The sequence below is a fragment of the Propithecus coquereli genome, unplaced genomic scaffold, assembly GCF_000956105.1.
Source record: "Propithecus coquereli isolate 6110/MARCELLA unplaced genomic scaffold, Pcoq_1.0 Scaffold862, whole genome shotgun sequence".
In the NCBI taxonomy this organism is placed as follows: Eukaryota; Metazoa; Chordata; class Mammalia; order Primates; family Indriidae; genus Propithecus; species Propithecus coquereli.
This window is the reverse complement of record NW_012154863.1, coordinates 35,930-52,124: the sequence shown is the minus strand read 5'-3', so window position 1 is coordinate 52,124 and position 16,195 is coordinate 35,930. Positions and strand designations below refer to the sequence as shown.

General features: G+C 64.2%; 1 protein-coding gene across 4 annotated transcripts; it reads right to left on the bottom strand.

Moving 5' to 3' along the window:
• Positions 1-318: 318 nt before the first annotated feature.
• FGFR3 (fibroblast growth factor receptor 3) lies at positions 319-15,204 on the bottom strand. 4 transcript variants are annotated; one of them, XM_012664155.1, is made up of 18 exons: positions 15,066-15,204; positions 14,482-14,692; positions 9,892-10,161; positions 9,590-9,643; positions 7,604-7,773; positions 7,390-7,513; positions 7,125-7,315; positions 6,172-6,322; positions 4,688-4,878; positions 4,161-4,309; positions 3,675-3,796; positions 3,490-3,600; positions 3,227-3,417; positions 2,975-3,097; positions 2,823-2,893; positions 2,466-2,603; positions 2,188-2,293; positions 319-2,047 (listed from the first exon to the last, which is right to left on the bottom strand). In XM_012664155.1, exons 2-18 carry the CDS (start codon positions 14,588-14,590, stop codon positions 1,901-1,903), a joined length of 2,418 nt encoding a protein of 805 aa, XP_012519609.1. In that variant the 5' UTR covers positions 14,591-14,692; positions 15,066-15,204; the 3' UTR covers positions 319-1,900. The 4 variants fall into 4 exon arrangements, with proteins under 4 accessions (XP_012519609.1, XP_012519608.1, XP_012519607.1 ...); XM_012664154.1 differs by having other exon boundaries at positions 3,227-3,396; positions 15,066-15,203; XM_012664153.1 differs by having other exon boundaries at positions 4,161-4,306; positions 15,066-15,203.
• Positions 15,205-16,195: the final 991 nt, after the last annotated feature.

Here is a 16,195-nt window from a genome sequence, read left to right as displayed (position 1 = left end):
CAGGCAGGCAGGTGCTGGGGTGCTGAGGGGAGGCCTCAGACCTACACAAGAGCCTGGACATGATCCCACGCCCCTCAGGGCCCCCATGAGCTAGGGGCAGCCAGGGAGCTGGCACACCCAGAGCTCGTCCTGGCTCCCACCGGGGCCTCCCGCAGACACAGACACCAGACTCTACATCCCTGCCCTGGGGCTCCTGAGCCCGCCCAGCGGCTCAAAGCCCTCCCTCCCCTTGACGGCAAATGACCCAACAAGGAGCTGCCCAGGATCCCAAACAGAAGGCAAGGAGGCATGGGCAGGGGTGGGAACTGGTCTTCTTGCTTTATTTTATTGTTTGGAAAGTACGCCTGCCGGGTTTAACAAATCACATCTGCTGGTTTGGGCCCACACCTTGGCCACCAAGCGCTAGGCCGTGAGGAAAGACCACCCTGAGCCACTGCCCAGTGGACAAGCAAGGGACAGCCACCCAGACTCAGGCCATTAATAGCACAAAAAGTAACAAAACTGAATTCACGGCTTCTCTCCCAAGCTTTGAAAGGTAGCAGTCCAGGCTATAAAAATCTAGAAGCATTGCGTAAGAAGTGTTAAGTCTACAGCAAATACATCTTGTAAAAACTCAATAAATTATATATATAGATATATATAAACTTGTAACATCTAATAACATCTGAACCTGCATGCAGGGCAGGCCCTTCGCTGGAAGCCACCTCCCTGCCTGGAACACACAGCAATTAGAAGAATTCATATGAAAATACCAGCTTGTTTTGAAATCCAAAAAAATAAATCTCCTAAAGAAAAATCCTATAGAAATCTAATTCCCCTGCAAAAGAAGGCCAAAGGAAATAAACTATCCTTACCGGAATCATCTCCAACTAGTAGCGGCCTTCTAGGCTCCAAGGGGGCCGGCTCCAGCTTGGGTGCAGGCTGGACATACATTCTCGGCAACCCATTGCAACGCAGCATAAACCTCAGCTGTTAATAATTTAAAACTCTGCCATGTGGCTGGCTAAACGCTATGAGCATGGGATGGGGGGCAAGGGAGCTGGGGGTCGATAAATAGCTTTACAAATATACAGGTCCAGGTACAATTTTTAAAACAAAACTGTGGTGCCAGAAAAGCCCCTGTGCCCCTGCCTGTGTTTGTGTTTGTGTCAACAGCGAGTCCCCTGGGGGCCTCCCCACCAGGGCGACCCCCACCTCCTGCACCCGAGGTCCCAGGCCTCAGTATGCAGCCTCTTCTTCCACATAGATATTTTTATACATAGGTATGAATAGATATCATATACACAGCATCTATTTATATAAATGTACACTTGTTTATGGAATAAACCTTGCAGATAGAGGTTAAAGGCTCCCACCTTCAGGTACCCGTAATTTCAGTCGGAGGGGCAAGGAGGGAAGCAAGGAGCCTGGAGGGGGTGCTGTGCACTGACGCTTGTCCCCAGTAGGTGCTGCTCAGGCGGGAGGTCATGGGGGGCGAGGGGAGCTTTTCTGCAGGCTCAGATCTGGGCACTGGAGGAGCCAAGGCCCCCAAATGCTGGAGCCTGGCCCCTGATGCTCCCAGTAGGGCAGGTGGGGGCTGGAGCCCGTGGCAGTCTGGCTCAGTGCCTGGCCCCTGGGGGTCCCACGGAACAGGCCACCTTACATTCTACATTTTGTGCCCCCAGAACAAAGGCCCCTCGGTGCTGCAGCACTGGTCAGGAAGCAGCGTGGGCACCCCAGGGGACTGCTGCACCTGCGGCCGAGACACACACACACACATTCGCACATGTACACACACAGGTATGAAGCGCTGTCCGTCTTTACCGGGTCTCTGGCCTGGGGCGACTGCACGCCAGCAGCACAGGGTGGGCTGGGGTCCCCTCTCACATTGTTGGGGGCTCAGCCTGCAGGCTGCCGGCTTTCACGTCCTCTGGCCCCCGCTGCTGGACGGGGCCGGGGGCAGCAGATCATGGGCAAACACAGAATCATCCCCGGAGGAGCTGGAGCTGGGGGTGTCCTGGCCGCCTGGAGAGTACTGCTCAAAGGGTACTGACAGGTCCAGGTACTCCTGCCAGCAGGGGATTGGGTGGTCAGCAGCGCCACCAAGGCTCCACTTCCCGCTCCCAGCTGTGCCCAGAGGGCCCGCCCCACCCCTCAGGATTCCGGGCAGCAGAATGGCCTGTGAGGACAGCCTCGGGCAGCACTCACATCAGTGGATGTCATGGTGAGGATGCGATCCAGGTCCTCCACCAGCTGCTTGAAGGTGGGCCTCTGGGAGGGCGCAGCGTGCCAGCACTCCCGCATGATCATGTACCTGAAGAGAGGGCACTCAGGCGCGGATCCTGCCCGCCTGCCCTTCCCAGGCTGCCGTCAGCTTCCTGCCTGACTCAGGAGCAGCCTCTGGGGCTGCCAGCCCCTCAACCCACCCTGGGCCCATGGGCCCTGCACCCCCTTGGACTCAGTGGAGACGCTGGGGTACTGCTCACAGGTCCTGTGTACAGTTGGCTGGCTTGTCCATTCGGTGGCCCTCCTTCAGCAGTTTAAAGAGCTCCTCCACGGGGATGCCGGGGTATGGCGAGCCGCCCAGTGTGAAGATCTCCCAGAGCAGGACCCCAAAGGACCAGCTGCAGGGGCAGATGAGATCAGGCTGCCCTGTGACCCCCGCACCCAGAACAGGTGCTTAGGCAGGTACCAGGGGGCCCACGGGGTGAAGGCCAGGGCAGGAGAAACAGCCCACCCTCCAGGAGCCCCAGGCCCAGGGTTGTAGGGGCTGCAGTTGGGCTCCTGGCTCTGCCCCCAGAGCTCCCACCCCCACGAGGGCAGAGACGGCGGGGCACACATACACGTCACTCTGGTGGGTGTAGACTCGGTCAAACAGGGCCTCAGGCGCCATCCACTTCACGGGCAACCGGCCCTGGGGGGAGGGAAAAGGAGGGGACGTTGGCTGCCAGGAACCTTGCTGGCTCAGGCCCCCCAACCCTGGGGCTGGGCTCACGTTGGTGGTCTTCTTGTAGTAGTCAAGGTTGTGTACATCTCGGGCCAGGCCAAAGTCTGCGATCTTCATTACGTTGTCCTCAGTCACTAGCACATTGCGGGCAGCCAAGTCCCTATGGATGCACTGGGGTGCGGGAGCCAGGGCTGAAGCTGCCACCCCCACCTCACCATCCTCACCCCGTGGGGGGCCTGCCCGCGTCCACCCCTCAGCCTACAAGCTGTCACCTCGGCCTGTGCCTCCCACCCTGCTTACTTTCTGGGAGGCCAGGTACTCCATGCCCCGGGCCACCTGGTAGGCACAGGACACCAGGTCCTTGAAGGTGAGCTGCTCCTCAGGCAGCTTGCAGGTGTCGAAGGAGTAGTCCATGCCCGGGGGCCGCCGCGCCCGCAGGTACTCGCGCAGATTGCCCTTGGCAGCATACTCTACCAGCACGTACAGGGGCCCTGTGGGCACAGGATTCTCAGAGGGGGCCCCAGGCTCTGGGGAGGGACGCCCACCCACCGCCCGCTGCGTACCGCCCTGTGTGCAGGCGCCCAGCAGGTTGATGATGTTCTTGTGTGTGCCGATCATCTTCATCATCTCCATCTCCGACACCAGGTCAGACAGGTCCTTGTCGGTGGCACTGTCTGTGCAAGGAAGGGCCATCAGGCTGTGCGCCCCCCAGGCCTGCCCAGGTGCCCCTTGCTACGTGGCTCCTCACCTTTCAGCATCTTCACGGCCACAGTGATGGGCTTGGCAGCCCGGTCCTTGTCAATGCCAAAGGCCTCCGCCATGACCACCTGGCCGAAGCAGCCCTCGCCGAGAGGCTTGCCCAGGGTCAGCCTGCAGCAGCAGAGGCATGAGTGCGTGAGCCCACCTGCTCACAGCCCTACCCTGGTGCCCCTGCCCAGCCTCCGAGGCCTAGTGCCACCACCTCCAGGCAACACTCCACATGTACTCCCCGCCCCTGCTCATGAGGATGAAGGGAGCCACCCTTGGGCCTCACCCTGTGCTGCACCCTCCAGCAGGGCACCTTGAGACAGGTGGGTCCCTACCAGGTACCCCCCTTGAAGCATCCCCCAAAGCCCCAGCCTGAACCCACTGTCAATCTTGATGGCCCTGAATCCTACCCAACTCCAATTGGAATCCAACCAGCCCCCTCCCAGAACCCCCACCAGCCCCCCTGCGCACCGTCACCACCACTGACCGGGCCCGGGGCAGCTCCCACTTAGGGTCAGCCGGGAGCTCAAGCTCAGAGACGTCGGCCAGTGTTGGGCCTTCTCCTGAAGACAGCCGGGCGATGCGGACCAGCGGCGTGTTGGAGTTCATGGACGAGTTGGACTCCAAGGACACCTGCTTGGGTCGGCAGGGGCAGGTTGGCGCCGCACTTGGGAGCTGGGGGAGGGTGGGATGGAGCAGCCTCGGGGCACAAGGCCACAGCTCCTGGACAGGGTACTGGGCCGGAAAGCGGGTATTCTGACTTCTGCTAGTGTTAAGTGAAGATTTTTAAAAATGTTTTGTAACCCAAGGTAACCCAGGCTTCATGTAGTGACCCAAGAAGGGACAGGGGTTAGCCCACCCGGCTGCAGAGAAACATTCTGTGTGGGGCCCCTGGCCTGAAATACCACAGGGCCCCCTGAACTCAAAGATCCCAGGATCAGAGTGAGTCACGGGGGCCCAGGAGGCTGGTTGGGCCAGCAGGCAGCTCAGAACCTGGTATCTACTTTCTGTTACCTGTCGCTTGAGCGGGAAGTGAGAGATCTTGTGCACGGCAGGAGAACCCAGGCCCTTCTTGGCGGGGCTGCGCAGGCGACAGAGTGTCACGGCCGCCACCACCAGGATGAACAGGAAGAAGCCTGCCCCATAGCTGAGGACACCCGTGTACACGCTGCTGGCCTCGCCGGCTTCTGCCAGCTCCTCCTCGGCTGCAAAGACACGGGCACTGAGGCCTAGTCTGCCTCTTGGGAGCCCCCACAGGCTGCCCTAGGCTGGAGCCACAGGCACAGGTGGACAGGGGCAGGGCTCAGAGCCTCCACGGCCCCTTTTGTCCCAATGGTCCTGCAGTCAGAGCACCCATGAGTCATGAGGGGCCACACCCCAGAGGGAAGGAGCCCAGCAAAGCCAGCAGCACCCGCGCCGCCACCCAGGCACCCGGAAGAGGCCAAAGCTGCAGCGGAGGGCCTACATCTAGGGACCCAGCTGGTAGTCGGGGGCCAGGCCAAGGGGCCCCTGAGACCAGACAGGGTGGGCCTGAGACCAGACTCTGTTCCCACACCAGACATAGGGCCAGGAATGAGGGCTCCGTGGAGTGGGGCAGCCAAAAGTCGCAGGGTCCCATGCCTGTCCGCCACGGCTGTGGCATAGCCCGGGCCAGTGCCCCGAGAGCACAGGTGCAAAGCAGCAGGAGCCAGTACCTGGCAGCACCGCCAGCCACGCAGAGTGATGGGAAAACCCGATAGAATTGCCCGCCAGGCAGGTGTACTCCCCGGCGTCCTCAAAGGTAACATTGCGCAAGGACAGAACCTCTAGCTCTTTATCGGTGGTGTTAGCGCCCGCCGTCTACAAAGAGAGAACAGAGCTCGATAGGCGAGCGCCAACACCTTCCCGTGGGCACCGCAGCAGAGTCCACACGGTGACGATCCAGCCAGGCTGCAAGGAAAACGCGGCTACCACCACCTCAGCCACCACCACCTTGGCCACCACTGCCTCGGCCACTGCCATGACAGCCACTGCCACGGCGGCTGAGGGCCCTCTGCCTGTGCGTCGGCACCGAGGCCGAAGCCAGTCCCTCCACCGGCATCCTCTGTCCCAAGTGAGCATCAGGCACGGCGCTGCGCGGGGGCAGCATGCAGGGTTAGCGTGGAGAGAGGAGAGTGAGACGAGGATGCACAGATGGACAGACAGACTGGCTGGAAGCGAGCAGGCAGTGGGCATGGCCAGAGACAGGTGGAAGGTGGGCACTCACAAAGAGCGTGGTGCCCGGCCCCGGTGGGCGCTGAGGACCTTCTGGGGTACGCGGGGGTGCAGGAAGGGCCAGCACAGGGCATGGGGCTCAAAGCGGGCAGTCACAGTGGAGGCTGGCGCTGCCCAGGTGGCCAGAGCAGAGCGCAGAGCACAGGGTGGGAGTGAGCAGGATGGGGCGTGCGGGGCGTGCGGGGCTCGGCCAGGGCCTTGGAGCTGGAGCTCGAGTGCCAGCCAGCATGGGACAGAGTCGTTACCTGCTCGGGGCCTGTGAACGCGCAGCCAAAAGGCCTTCTCGGCCACGCCTATGAAATTGGTGGCTCGACAGAGGTACTCGCCCCCGTCCCGCTCCGACACATTGGCCAGGCGGAGGCGCGCGTCAGCCTCCACACTCTCACTGATCCAGGACTGCGGGGACAAGAGACCCGGCTCAGGCACGCCCCGGGGCAGCCCAGCCAGGCACGAGGCAGGACGTGGAGACCCCCAAGGCATGAACAGGGCTGAGCTGTGTCAGCACAGAAGCTGCCTGGGGCAGTGTGGAGGCACCTCCCAGAGGCGGGCTGTGGTTTCACAGGATGCGCTTCTCCCATCCACCCCCAGATGCCTAGAGCCCTTGGAAAGACTCTCCGGGCCGGCACACTAGTGCCCACGGCACAGGAACGAGCACCCCGTAGAGCTTGCTGCAGCCTCTCCCAGCTGGGCCTGGACTCCATTCTCCCCACCCCCTCAGACCGTCTTGTCTTTAAACAGATGTTTCTCTTTGGGCTCTGAGTGTCGCAACCATCCCAACTTGGTGGCCCCCACTCCTGCGGCCGTGGGAACAAAGCTAAGGGCCAAGGGAGGCGGTGGCGGGGGCAGCCCACACCATGCTCTACCAGCTCCAGGCGCAGCCACCAGCCTCTGAGGTCCAGAGGGTACCAGGAAGGCCCGGCCACCACCCTGGGCCACTGTCACTACCCCTGAGCCCACCCCAGAGAGGCTGAGGCCGACCTCAGAACAGAGAGGGAAAGAAACAGGTCCCACGGCAGCCACCTCTGGCCCAGAGCAGGCCGTGGTGTACTGCAACTCAGCCTCCCAGCCCAGAGCCCCCATTGCCCTTCCCCTGAAGCGCTGACGACACCTGGACCCAGATCCTTCTGCATCCCCCAGCCCAGGAGCCCCCTCCTGCTGCACCTGGTGGCGGCAGTGCCCATTTGAGCAGCCAACTCACCTTAAGCACAGTGACGTAGGGTGTGCCATCGGGGCCCACCTTGCTGCCATTCACCTCCACGTGCTTGAGCCACTGGATGTGGGGTTGCGCGTCACTGTACACCTTGCAGTGGAATTCCACGTCACTGCCCAGCACTGCCGTCTGGTTGGCTGGCAGTCCCGCCTGCAGGATGGGGCGGTGCGGGGAGCGCTCTGTGGGCACAGACCGGGCTTAGGGGCTGCCCCCTGCCCGCCCATGGCCGCCCTGCCTCTGCCCTGGCCCTCACCCAGCACATCCAGCGTGTACGTCTGGCGCAGGCTGCCGAACTTGTTCTCCACCACGCACGTGTAGTTGCCGCGGTCCGAGGGCACCACGCTCTCCATGACCAGGCTCCACTGCTGGTGCCGCAGCTGCAGCGGGGCGCGAGTGAGCCAACCCCAGCCGATGCCACCAGGCGCCACACACCCCCAGGTGGAGGCACCGCCCACTGCCAGGCCCACCTTGATGCCCCCAATGCGATGCTCGCCTCGGAACTCCTTGCCGTTCTTCAGCCAGGAGATGGAAGGAGTGGGGTTGCCGGCGGCCGGGCAGCGGAAGCGAACAGTGTTGGCGGCCGGCACGGCCAGTAGCTTCTTATCCATCCGCTCAGGCCGAGTCCAGTAAGGGGCCCCTGCCAATGGATGTGCACGTGAAGGCCATGACAAAGGCAGGGAGCAGAGGCGCACCTGGCCTGACAGACGCCCCCACCTTCCAAAGCTGCCCCTTCCCACGCCTCCCTCAGTTTCCCTCCTGTGCAGCGAGAGTGCTGGCCTCTCAAAGACCCCTGTCTGAGTTGCACAAGGCTCCCGAGAGGCTCCACACATGTCCTCCACCCCGGGCACTCTGAGCTGGACCATGTGTCCCCTTCCCACCATCTGCTTCCCCAAGCAGCTATTCCCACCAAGAGGTCCAGGGTGCCCCATCCTGGCCTGGGAGCCTTCAGGCCAAAGGGCATCTCCCAGGGGAGCCCCCACTCACCCAGGGACACCCACAGTGGGGGGGAGACCCAGTAGGCAGCCCAGCTGGGTGGAGGAGCCTAGGCCTTGGGAGTAGCTTACCAGGAGGGGACCCAGCCTCCCATAAAGCTGGCGCCTTGGAGGCAGCCGGGTGGCATTGGCCCCCTAGAATCTGAGACCCTAGGCCACCCTCTGCAGAGCCCCAGGGCCTGGCTGGCACCCATGAGGACAGCATCCTGGAGGCCCCACCTCCTCCCTGTCCCGGAGTTCAGGGCTGCCAGCCCCCCAACATGGTCCAAATATTTTTCCTCCTTCCTGGGGGTTGGGGTGGGGGCTGCCTTCCTGCCAAGACTCTTGGGGAGGCTGGGCCAGCATCCCCTCCGCCTGCTGACCTCACTGCCAACCACCCACAGTGACATGCCCAGCTCCTGGAGGACGCTAAGGCATGGGTGGGAGCCATGTGGACAGATGCTGGGAAGAGGCCCCTCCTCTTGTTGCTGCCTTCCCAGGCCTCCCAGCGTGGGGAGTAGAGACCCCTGGGGTGACAGAAAGAGCCCAGCAGGCTGTGGCAGGGGCCATCTGCCAGGACTAAGAGACTATAAGACTCAAGGCTGCCAGTGCCAGACAGTACCTTTGAAAGGCGGCTCCCAGTAACCCCCATGGCCCAAGCCACATGGGTGGAAACACCCAGCACCTGCCTGGGATGGCCAGGCTGGGAAATTCCATCCTCTCCCAAGACAGCTCCCCTGGCGTCCCCTAGGAGCCCATCTCCCTGGTGGGCTCCTCCTCTCTGGTCCACTCACCCCAAGGGGCTCAGGGAGCAGCCCACACACGTCAGTCCCGGTTGTACCTGCCCCCAGCGTCTGTCCCACAGTGATCCTCGCCTGCACGTGCACACCTCTCAGATCCTCCCAAACCACAAGCCCCACCTCCCACCAGCCCTCCACAGTGGGCAGAGTCCACTTGCCACTGTCCTCTGACTGCGCTCTCACACCCACAGCTCGTCCATGGGGGACATTGGCTCCCAATTTACAGCCCCTGTGGTCACCCACCTTCCGCTGGGCCAGGCACTTGCTGCTGCCACCTTTAACCCCTGGGTCCTTCCACCCCACATAGCCACTGGGGTCCCGCTCTCTGCTGCAGTCACACCTGCACAGCCACCTCACCCAGAGCCAAAGTCAAAGTCCCCATAGGCCAGCCCTGGCCTCCTTACTGCTCCTAGGACTCCTAGGGCCCTATGCCTCAGTCTCCCCACCTGTAGGATGTGTGTATCCCTGCCACTCCCAGCCTGCCACCCAGGCCCAGGGCCAGGCAGCAGAGCAATTTCCACAGCCCGGCCCCTCCTCCACCCTGAGGGGACTCAATCATCAGTGTGACCCCAGGAGGTCATCCCCCAGGGCTTGATCCCCTACCTGCCTGTTGGGGCAGGGCTTGGCAGGTGGAAAGCAGGTGCCACCCTGGCCAGCCCATGTGCCAGGGACCTGGGCTCACCTGCATCTTCAGCCTCATCCTCACCATCTTCGTCATCTCCCGAGGACGGAGCATCTACAAGGCAGGAAAGGGCGCGCGTGGGTGGTGACTCCGTGATGGCCTGCATCCAGGTGCCCCAATGGGTGGGGATGGGGCCCCCCATTCAGATGCACCTCTTGGGGGCACCCTCCTCTCTGCCAACAACCAGCAAGACCCTCGGGGCAGGGGTGCTGCAGCTACATGGCTGGGGGTCTCCCTGGGCTCAGGGAACTTAGCAACCCAGTCCCCTCCAAACCAGCCTGGCATGGCTCAGTGGTGCTCACCTGTCACACGCACACTGAAGTGGCAGAGCAGGCGCTGGGTGAGCCTCTGCCGGCAGCTGTAGGCCCCTGTGTCCTCATGAGAGGCATTTAGCACCTGCAGCCGCCGGGGCCCCACCAGGATGCGCTCTGAGGGCACCAGCCCTATGCCATCCTTGACCCAGACAGTGGGCCCCACGGGACCACCTCCGAGTGGGTGGCAGCTCAGCTCCACGATGTCCCCGCTGCTGAACACCAACTGCTCCTGCTGGCTGGAATCAGGCCCTAGGACCTCTGCAGGTGAGATGGGCGACTCTGAGGCAGGCACCCTAAAACCTGGCACAGAGGGCCCAACACACCCATGGGAGGCACCAGGGCACCCCCACTTCACAGGCACACCAGCAGAGGCTGCAGCAGCCCTGAGTAAGGAAGGACCTGCTCCCAGAGCCCAGAGTCTCACCAGCCAGCCTTCAAACCAGGAGCTGGAAACTATGACCCTACAGGCCCAGGGCATCAGTATTTCCAGGCTTCTACCCTGTCTTAAGGACTCAGCTCTGCCATCGCAGGTGACAGCAGCTTCCGCAGATAGCCTGTGAGTGAACAGGCATGGCTGCCCTCCTGTGAAACTGCACTTATGGACACTGGAAGTTCTAATTTCTAAGTGTCATGAAGGATTCTCACTCACTCACAGAGGAGGACCCAGAGTGGAGGAGGAAGCTGTCAGAGCCACCGAGCAGGTGAGAGCCCCAGCCCCTCCTCTGAGGGCCGAAAAGCTGAGGTGGGAGCACAGCCCCATGGGCAGAAGCAGACAGGCGGCTCCTGGGCCCCTCCCCTGTCCAGCAGCTGCCTAGGTCACCAGGGGCCACCAAGGTCTGAGACCCAGGGACACACCACCTGATCATCACCTCCGAGCCTCCCTGCCAGGCCGGACAATGCCCAGCACAGGCGGGTGGCCTGGGCTTGGGGCCCAGGACAGGGGTGGGTGGTCCCGCCGGGCAGGCCTCCTTCCCTGACCCAGCTGGGCTGGCTGCACCATCACTTGTCATTCTGCCGACGCGTGGCCTAGATTCGAGGGCCCAGCTGCCCACTCTGGCCACACTAGTCCCTGGCTCCCTGGCCAGGCCCAACTCGTCCACCCTACCTAAGCCAGCCCCACACGCCCAGTGCCCACCAGGATCCTGCCAGCCAGGACTCACACTCACCCCTGAAATATCCACCAGAGCCTGCATCCCCTGGGGACCCACAGCTCATGGCCAGCCCCTATAGGGGCCCTGTGGTCAGGGGGTACTCCTGGCCTGACCTCCAACCCTCTAGTCCTAGCCAGTGTGTCCTGCGGGGACCACCCAGTGCTGGGAGCTGCCTAAGGCCCCCCAGAAGGCCAAGAACAGGATGGTCATGGCAGCCTCAGCCCCAGGCCCTGGCCCAAGGGCAACAGCCGGTTGGTTTCAGTTTGGTCTGGGTGGCGACACAGGTCAAGCCATCTGCAAAAGTATTCCCTTCAACTTGGTCCAGTGAGGGACTGGAGAGACACAGAGTGGCCCCCACGCCAGCCATGCCCACGGCTCTATTGGTTGTGGGAGAAGGGCCTGCCCAACCACCTTGCCTGCAGGGGCCGACTCCAGGCAGGGGCCCATGGGGGCCTGAGGAGACCTGGCAAAGGCTGACTTGGGGGGTCAAGCAGGGGGTCCTAGGATCTGGCTGCCCTGGGAGGCAGCATCGGGGGCCCAGGCCAGCCAGGCCCCCTCAAGCCCCACCCAGCTGCCAGGCACTCAGGGGGCCCAGCCTCCCTCAGTGGCCCTAGGAAGGGCTCCTTCTTCATCACAAAAGGGGGGGACCCACAGGGGGCCCCACGGGGGAGCCACGTGCCAGATGGAGCCCACAGGTCCAGCCCAGGGGTTGCTAGTCCTGGGCGAGCTATGCTGGGTCTGGGGGCATTTCTCAGTCAGAGTCTCCCTGACTTTGCCACTCATTGGCTCTATGCGTGTTTCCCGCAGTGTGGCACAAGGTAACAATTCCACTTCACAGGACTGGGGGCTCAGAGAGGCCTCTACACCCTAAGTGGCTGGAGGGTATGAAAGTGGATGGGGGGAGACCTCCCTGCCCTGGGTCTCTTGCCTGGGAACTGATGTCCAGGAGGTCATGGCCAGGCCAGGCCAGCCTGCTGGGGAGGGCTGTGTCCTCAGCCTGGGGAACCTTGCTCTCGGTTCCGGGTCACCACGGTTAAGGCCCCCAGTGCATTGGGAGGCACAGGGTGGGATGGAGGAAGAGCAATGCTCCATCTAAGGGCCTTGGGTGGACACCAAAGAACAAACACCAAATTCAAACTCTAGTCTGGAGCTGGCTGCCCCAAGGGGTTTGGGTTTTGGGGTGAGATGAGGGCCTGGGGTCAGGGAATAAAGCGGTTCTACAGCTCTCGCAGGGCCTGGACCAGTTGCCAGATGCGTGTTGCCGGCTGTGTGCTTTAAAAGAGCCTGAGAGAAAAGGGCACCCCAAAGGGACCCTGAAGCCAAGGGCTACAGTGTGCGCTTCCTGCCTCCCCACCTCACTTCCCACCTGGAGACATTCCTCAATGTTTCATAATAAAGTCAGGAAAAAGAAGGATCGGAGGCCAGGCCGTCAGACTAATGAGGGCTTACCAGGATTATCCACCTAATCCTGGAAACAATCCTGCCTGCCGTTATCAGTCTTACCAGTATCACTCCTCCAGGCTGGGCGAGGAAACTGAGGTTGGAGGAGGGCACCCAGAGACTGGGCTGGCAGCCTAAACCCCGAGGGCCAGGCAGACCCCCCCTCTGGGGTGGCTCCCGGTTAAATCACTCAAGTGGTCTGGTGGCCTGCCCTCCCCGAGCCTGGACACCTCAAGCACCTGGGGTTACCCTCTAGGCTCACCTGTGTAAGGGGTGCCTTGGAAGCAGGTTCCAACCCTGAGACCTGAGGCCTTGGGGGATGGGTGACAGGGGCTCCTAGGCTCAGCTGGGTTAATGAACCACCCAGAGGCCAGCGGGGCTCAAAGTTCAGCCCTGCTGAGGGGCTGGTGAGGTTTCAGCCAACCAGCGCCTCCCGAGTGGGTGCTGTCAGGCTGCAGGGGGAGCCCAACCATCAAGCACCCTGCACCCTGGGGGCCACCCCCAGGGCCCCACCAAGAGAGAAGTAGCCCCATGTGGAGATGAAGGCTGCCCTGGTAGGGCCTCGGGTGGCCAGGGCAGTCCTGCGGCGGAAACCTTCGCGAGGGCCCTTGACCCCAGCGAGCTCTGGCTCCATAGTTTCTGTTCTGGGAAAGCACCAGCCCGGACCTCCGTAAATTTCACGAGGTCTTTGTATTTTCCCTGCCCGGCCCATCTCGTTAAGGAACCGGATTAAGTTTATTGACCTATGAACGCACTACCTGTTTCACCAGCTCCAATGGGAGGCGGAGGCGGGGACGAGGGCGGGGGTCCCACTGGCGGTCGTAGTTGCGGGGGGCGGTGCGGGAGGCCGCCGAGACCCTCCCCCTCCCCCTCCCCGGGGCTAGTTGACATTCCCGGGCCAGGGGGAGTAATATCTTCATCTGAATGCGAATGCGAATGCTAATGCAGGCCTCCCCCCCGCGGCCGCCCAGTCGGCGCCCCTGGAAGCCGGGCCGAGCAGGCTCTGAAAGCGCGCGCTGACCTCCCGACGGCCCTGTCACGCTGCTGAATGACACGCACATTCAAGCGCCAGGCCCACTTTCATTCATAAAAAAATGACATTGTTCCGGGAGGCTGCAGCCGCCGCCGGAGAAAGGGGCGCAGACCGGGGCGGCCGCCATCTGCCTGAGTCCCGCCCGCCGTCGCCTCAATGCGCGCTCTGTGGCCGCGCCGACGTACAAAGGGGCGGCTGTTCGGGCCTCGGCCCGGGTGGGGCGTGAGCTCCTCCGGCCGAGGCCTCCGTCCGCGCGGCCGGCCCCCGTCAGCCCTGCGCGCCTGTGCGGGCGCCGCACCTCGGGGCCCGGCGCGCCTGGCCTGGCCCTTGCCCGCCAGCCCGGGGCCAAGGCCCCACGACGCAAGGACGCCCGCCCGATCCTCTCCGCGCCCTGCCCAGTGTCCCGCGCGCACCCAGGGGCGCCCCGTCCGCCCCCGGGACACGGGAGCGTTGGCGCTAGAAGGTGTCACCTCGCCGCACCCGCCACGGAGGGCAGGGGCCCGGCTTTGGCTGATGCGCTCACCCCCACCCTCGGAAGTCCAGCCTCTCGCTTTGGCCAAAGCTGGACATGAACTGGGGCCCAGGGGAGGGGGTATCAACAATGGGAACTTTCCGTCTCAACAGAACTCGAAGAACAACAATGGCACCCCGCGCCCTCCCGACGGCGCCTCCGCTGGGGAGACGCGGGGGACGGGGGCCGCGGACGCTCCCTCGGTGCCCAGCTGCCACGGCGGTCTCGAAATCGGGGAGCGCCCGGCGGCTCCGGCGCCCCACAAATCGCCGCGCTGGCTCTGGCCTTGATCTCTGGGGAGGAGGGCAGCGGAAGGCGGGCACCGCCCTGCGGTGCCACTCACACCCGGGGGGCCCTCTCCCCACCCAGGGGCCGCTCCCGTCCCAGACGCCTCTACCTTCGGGGCCCCGGCCCTCCCCCGTGTCTGCTGGGCCCTGCCTTACCTGCCGCTCTCCCCGCGACGCGCTGCTCCGTGCCCGGGGGCTCTGAGGCGACGCCGGCCACGACGGCCACGGCCACGCAGAGCGCAAGGGCGCAGGCCGGGACGCCCATGGCGGGGACGAGGGCCGCGGCGTCCTCAGGCGGCGCGCGCGGGCATGCTGCCCCCCACGGCCCGGCTCGGGCACCGGCGGGAGGAGGGCTCCGCTCGGGAGACTGCGGGAGGACAGCTCGTTACCGGGACCGGCCAGGGCGCGCAGGGGCTGACGCGGCGGCGGCCGGCTCCTGCGCCCGCACCTCTCCGACCCCCAACCACCCCGCCTGCCGCCGCCGCCGCCCAGGGCTCCCGGGCCGCCTGGCGCCGGCCGCCTCCTCCCCGCCGCGGTCCCTCCCTCCCTCCCCCTTCCCTCCCTGGCTGCTACAGAGCCCTCCCAGGGCGGCGGCGGCGGCAAACTTTCCAGAGCGGGAAGCCCGCGCCCCGGCCCGGCCGGCGGCAGGGACCGCTCCAGATACGCGCCTACCGTGCGCCCCGGCCTCTCCGCGCACCCGCCCCCGTCCCTCCCCGCGCCTGCCGGGCCCCAACACCGACCTGGAGGGCGCAGGAGCCTGGCTCGCTGCGCGAGGCTCCCGCTCCGGCTCCCTCAGCCGGCCCAGTGCCCGCCCCGTCCCTCCGACCGTCCGCCCGCCGGTGCGCGGGGCAGAGCAGGACCGCGCGGCGCCAGCTGCCCGCGACGCTGCCGCCGCCGCCGCCACCGCACACTGACCGGCCGCTGCCCAGCGCGCTGCAGCCAGTGGGGGACGGTCCGCGCCCCGCCCCGCCCTCGGTCCCGCCCCTCCCCTCCCCAGCTCGCAGGGGAGCGGGGACACGCCCCTTCTCGGGGGCGGTCCCAGGGCGGGGGGGACTCCAGGGAGCGTAGCCGGGCGGGGGCGCTGGGCTGTCTCAGAGGGCGTGGGAGCCGGGGAAGCGAGCAAGGCCCCCCCATCGCACCGCAGGGCGGCCCGCGGGCGCACCGAGTCCGGGCGCAGGCCTCTATTTGCATAGCGCGCAGCTCGGGCCCGCTGGGACTGTGCTCAGGGCCGCAGAGGGGTGGTCTCTGTGGGGGACGGGATGTCAGGGAGGCCTCCGCCGAGCTGAACCCTGCGGTGGAGCAGGAATTCCTCAGGTGGAGGAGGGTAGGATGGCATTCCAGGCAGAGACAACTGTGTATGCAAAGGCCTGGGGGTGAAGGACAGCGTGGCCTGTCTACCTGCCTGGTGAAATACAAGGAATGACATCCTGAAGGCGAGGGAGGGAGGGTACGGGGGAGGGGACTCAAGGCTGCATTTATGAAGCCTGAGGCACACCTAGCTCAGCTGCCTGAGTTCCCTGCTGGAGGGGCCTTACCCCACCTCCCTCAGGAGGACACAGGTTTGGAGGTTGGGGGTTTGCCACGCCTCAGATGGAGAGTCCCCGCTGAGAACCCCAGGCAGCGGTGGAGGAGGAGCCCACCCCAGGGCTCTGAGGGGGGCCGAGATGGGGAGCTGATGGCAAAGTGGCCCAAGGTGCTGGGGCACAGAGGGGTGGGGACAGATTCTAGCTGGGGAGGGTCAGGACTGGCCAGCTCGATTCTGAGGAGGACTTTAGCCTGGCCTTCCACCCAACCAGCAAGCGGTAGGTGCTGTCCTGCTGGGATTCTGGGGGTGTCTGAGTCCCACTAATCCCCCATGACTGGTGGGTCC

What these genes read in the sequence shown, in the direction of transcription:
- FGFR3 (XM_012664155.1), bottom strand. Translation starts at nt 14,590, where the DNA reads ATGGGCGTCCCGGCCTGCGCCCTTGCGCTCTGCGTGGCCGTGGCCGTC. An exon ending in CCTACGTCACTGTGCTTAAG is followed by an intron (nt 6,323 to 7,124) that starts GTGAGTTGGCTG and finishes TTGTCCCCGCAG; the next exon opens with TCCTGGATCAGTGAGAGTGT. An exon ending in TACACCCACCAGAGTGACGT is followed by an intron (nt 2,604 to 2,822) that starts GTATGTGTGCCC and finishes CTGCCCCTGCAG; the next exon opens with CTGGTCCTTTGGGGTCCTGC.